The sequence below is a fragment of the Bactrocera latifrons genome, unplaced genomic scaffold (genome assembly GCF_001853355.1).
Source record: "Bactrocera latifrons isolate USDA-ARS-PBARC rearing strain unplaced genomic scaffold, ASM185335v1 scaffold_275, whole genome shotgun sequence".
Taxonomy (NCBI): Eukaryota; Metazoa; Arthropoda; class Insecta; order Diptera; family Tephritidae; genus Bactrocera; species Bactrocera latifrons.
The window spans coordinates 165,253-169,943 of NW_017536352.1; the positions used below are offsets into that span (position 1 = coordinate 165,253).

At 27.6% G+C, this 4,691-nt stretch overlaps 1 protein-coding gene across 6 annotated transcripts in view; it reads right to left on the bottom strand.

Annotated features, from left to right (window-relative positions):
* The window catches only part of LOC108970000 (cholinephosphotransferase 1), a 26,102-nt gene that overhangs the window by 2,939 nt on the left and 18,472 nt on the right, over window positions 1-4,691 (bottom strand). For 4 of the 6 annotated variants that reach the window (XM_018935072.1, XM_018935071.1, XM_018935070.1 and 1 more), the window contains one exon: window positions 1,882-2,013. The exons of 1 other annotated variant lie outside the window; for it this stretch is intronic. In XM_018935072.1, the coding sequence (XP_018790617.1) occupies window positions 1,882-2,013 (132 nt within the window). Of the gene's footprint in view, window positions 1-1,881; window positions 2,014-4,317; window positions 4,450-4,691 lie in introns of all 6 variants that reach the window. One more of the 6 variants, XM_018935069.1, reaches the window with a different exon arrangement.

The window sequence follows — 4,691 nt, forward strand, 5'->3', positions numbered from 1 at the left end:
GGAAGAATTCGAAATTTTTTAATCCGAAAAAGTAAAAACAAATTACAATCAATTCATATCGATTTAAAAACAAAAAATATTCTAATTCTAAAATTTTTACTCCGAAAAAAGAAATAAAAAAATTACAATTGCTGATAAAAATAATGAATGAAGGTATGTATACACCTTTTACATAATCAAATATTTCTATATCTCTTTTAATTAGGTATTCATTTTTAATAATGTCGTATAATATAAAAATTAGTTTATACTCCGAAAATTTTTTGTTCAGATTTTATAAAGTTTTCATTGGAAAATATTACAATTTAAAGTTGAAAAATAATTAAAAGTTGGAATCCGAAAAATCGAAAACTCCAATTATTCCAAATTTTTTACTCCGAAAAAAAATCATTCCGATTTTATTTAATTTTCTTTCAAAAATATAAGAACTTAAACTTGAAAAATTTTTAGTTTCAATAAATTTTTACTCCGAAAAATTAAAAAACGCCATTTTTTTAACAAATTGTATTACTTTTGAGAGGATATACGTTTTTAAACTTCACTCCTAAAATCAATTCCAAATTTTTACTCCGAAAATTTTAATTCGGAATTTACATATGTATGTACATATGTACATCTGTAAATTTGCAATTCTAATACTCATACGAAATTTTTAAAATACAAATACAAGTGGGCTATTTGAAATTATTATTCCAATATTTTTTTACTCAAATAAAAAAAAATCCGAATGTTATTCTATAAAACATTTCCTTCAAACTTAATTTCGAAAATTTTACGCCGAAAAATGTTAATCAGAATTTATTTATCTTTCTGTATAGTCACTAAAAAATATTGAAATTTAAATGTACATATGTATGTACTTTTCAATTGGAAATTTTACTTCAAAAAATAATTCAGAATTTATGTTTTTCCGAATGTTCATTCAAAAATATTAAAAAGTACAGAGGCTATTCAAAATTAGCAAGTAAAATGTTTTTTAAATARAAATGTTGTTTAATTCTTAACATTTACGATTAATTTATTTGCGAAAATGTCACTCCGAAAAAAAGGCAGGGTTTATTCCAAAAAAATATAATTCACCGCTTATTTAGTTTTCTGAATATTCTTTCAACATTTTTTTTTTTTTTTGGTTAATGGGCCTATTATAATTTCGAAAATTTTACCCAGAAAAAATATTAAAATTTAAATTTGTGTATTTTTACTCCTAAACTTTCATTCGGAATTTTACTCCGAAAAAATATAATTCAGAATTTCTTTAGTTTTTTGAATAGTATTTTACTAGTTTAATGGGCTTTTAAATAGTAAATCCTTCTATTTTATATTCGAAAATTTTACTCCGAAAAAACATTTTATTTCTTCTGAACATTAATTTAAAAATATGAAAATTTAAATGTAGATATGCACTTTTACTCCGAAATTCCCATTCGGAATCCTTACTCCGAAAAATTTGAATTCCGAATTTATTTAGTTTTCATAATATGCTTTCAAAACTCTATTCCTTCTCAAAGGGGAATGGCAAATGCACATAATAACTCAAAATTTCATACAGAAACGAGTACTACTACGCAAAAATAATTAACAAATAAAAATAATAATAAAACTACAATTAAATATATTTTTCTAAAAAATCACGAGCAATAGTGGAAAGCCTATTTACATCACGGCATATAGAATATATACAGAAATTGGTTGGACATGTTTCGCTTTTACCAAAAAACAAAGCAACTATGTATACCACTTGAGAGTAGAGTTTAAGAAATAGACACGAGCACTGATAGTAAATGTAAATACGTAATTAAAAGTTTCAAATGTCCCATGTCATTATTGTAAATTTTAAGTTTTTTTTTTTTATATATAAATTGATTTTGTGACTACGCTTACAGCAACGGATGATCCATTTTTGCCGCATCCTTCCGTCATAATCACACGCGCATAACGACAAACAAATAAAATGTAAATGCCGAATATAAGATAAAGTGATAAAACACGCGCTTCGCAGCTAAGCAAGGGTAACTGTATCGAATAACGATTTGGTACGATACAAATTGGTTGTTGGTTGCGTTGGTGATGGTAGTAGTAGTAGTATAGGTGGTGGTGGTTGGTGGTGTTGATGTTTTAACGAGTTGAATTGGATGGTTGGATGGTAATTGAAGGAAAAGGCAGTTTTCAATAATAAAAAAAAGAATATATATATTTTTAATTTTCACATGTCAAAATAAATAATGGGAAAACTAACAGTAAAGTGTAGTGAAATTGTAAAAAGGACTAACGCTCGTAAGGTGTAAAACTGTATAACAGAATTTGAAGTTTCTTCGTGGTAAAAGTGTATAAAAAAATAAATTACATAACTTATTACATTTTATTTAATATTTATAGCACGCTTGTAGAACGAAAAAAAACATTTCACCAAAATATTAATAAAGGGAAATACCTCAAGGCAAATAATGCTTAAAAACGCTTCAAGCATGTATGAAATTATATTTTTCTGAAGAGTAGTATTAAAAAAAAAAGGTAAATAACATTTAAATAAATACTTTATACATATGCTCCTATATAGTAATAAATATTCAAATATTAAGTATTTATGCTTAATTCAACGTACTTATTTACAACAAAAAAATATATATTTTAAGTTTGCAAAGCATTTTTATACAAAATATATCAACTTAAGCATTAAAATACTTAAAAAAAAGAAGAAAAACGTTAACTTCGGCTGCAAGGAAGTTTTAATACCCTTCACAGTTGCATTTTTTATAGCATAAAAGGTATAAATAGTTCTTAAATTGATTGTGATCGGTCAGTTTGTATGGCAGCTACAGGCTAAGGTGGTCTGAATTGAAAAATTTGTTCGAAGAAATTTTACCGTTATCTTGGATAATAATACATGACAATTTCGTGATGATATCTTGCAAAATAAAGAAGTTTTCCATGCAAGCACTGGATTTCGAGCGTACAGTTTGTATGCCAGCTATATGCTATAGTGGTCAGATCTGAACAATTCCTTCGTTGATGACACTATTTCCTTAGAAAATAATCCATGCCAAATTTCGTAAAGAAATCTATTCAAATAAAAATGTTTTCCATACAAGACCTAGATTTTAATAGTTCAGCTTGTATGGCAGCTATAGTGGTCCGAACTGAACGGTGATTATACTATTGCCTTAGATTAACAACCATACCAAATTTCATAAAGATATGTAATCAAATAAATAAGTTTTCAATACAAAGACTTGAACGCATAACCTTAAATCTGCTTATAGCAACAAAATTAGCGATACATGCTAAATTTTGCTCAATTTTAAGCAACAAAAAAAAAAAAAAAACTAAAAAATAATAAAATTTTCGGATAAAAATAACGCTACACTAGCTGATATTAGAATAAAAACTGTGTCTACAAAAAAAACTCAACTACTTTAGCTAGACTAAGCTACTCAAGCACTCTTCTCGAGTGACTACTGTACTTAACTAACTTATGTTTGTATGAAAATGTTGTTTATGATGCCTTAAATGCAAAGCTCCATGATATACAATAATATTTATATTTTTTTGATGGCTTTTAATACCGATGCGCGATGCAAGAATGCTTCCCGATGCTTTTTGGTGCAATGAAGCCTTAAGATTTTTGCGGTAATTTGCTGGTAAATAGCATAAATAACGCTGAAAATTTGTAGAAATTGTGCTATAAAAGGTCTGCAGGTGGTTAAAATGAGTGGAAGAGACACACACGTTACTTATAACTGTATATAAACTTATTTACATATTTATATACATATATTTATAGTAAAAGTAATTGTATACACGTTTTGGCTCTAACCCGCCTCAGGTAACAATATTATGCAATAAATAGTACAATAAATGGTGAATATGGTTTTGATGACCAAGTCAAGGGTGAAAATTGCACCAGATAAACACCGTTAACACTGTTAATGCTAAGTTAAAYAAAACTCTTCACTAGATGCTTATGTAATTATATTTATATATAATTCTATATGTAAATATTACCAAACGGTTAGTGGACACGAACAAAGCGTTAGGTATTATTGTATTAAATAAATGGTGCTCTTACAACAACAAAACACCGTAAATAGACCGCTTGTTTACAATGTCTTAATAGGTGTTAAAATTAGCGCATTTTCTTTTTCATTAAGTGCTGAGTATTAACAAAAAGTCGCTTTTTAGTGCATTAGACACTAGTAGAAAAAAATAGTTTTTGTTTTTGTACAAGAAAGGGGCAAGGATTAGCTGGTTTTGTGATTTAGGTGGTTTGTAAATTTTTTCGTTTTTTTTTTAATTTTGGATTTTTTTGTTTATGCTTACAGCAACGGAGGAACCATTTTTGCCACTGCCGCCTTCAACAAACATTTTCGAAAAGTTGATCATATTCGCGAGATAACCCAAAGTAATGCCGATTAAAATGACATAATTCCAACGACCGCCAATGAGTGGAATCTAAAGTGTGCGTGCGTGCGTTTGTGTTTCGTGTTTCGAGTTTATTATTTGTTTGTTTGTTTCGCAATATATTTTGATTTTGATTTTTGACACACCGAAAAAGAAAATTGGAAAAAAGAAAGAAAAAGAAAGTCTGATAATTTTGWGTTTCATACAAAATGTTTGCTCTTAGTTTTGTCACAGCGCCGGGGTCAAAGTGTGCTGCAACAGTGGCTACTAGATTGTATTTATTATTTTTTTTT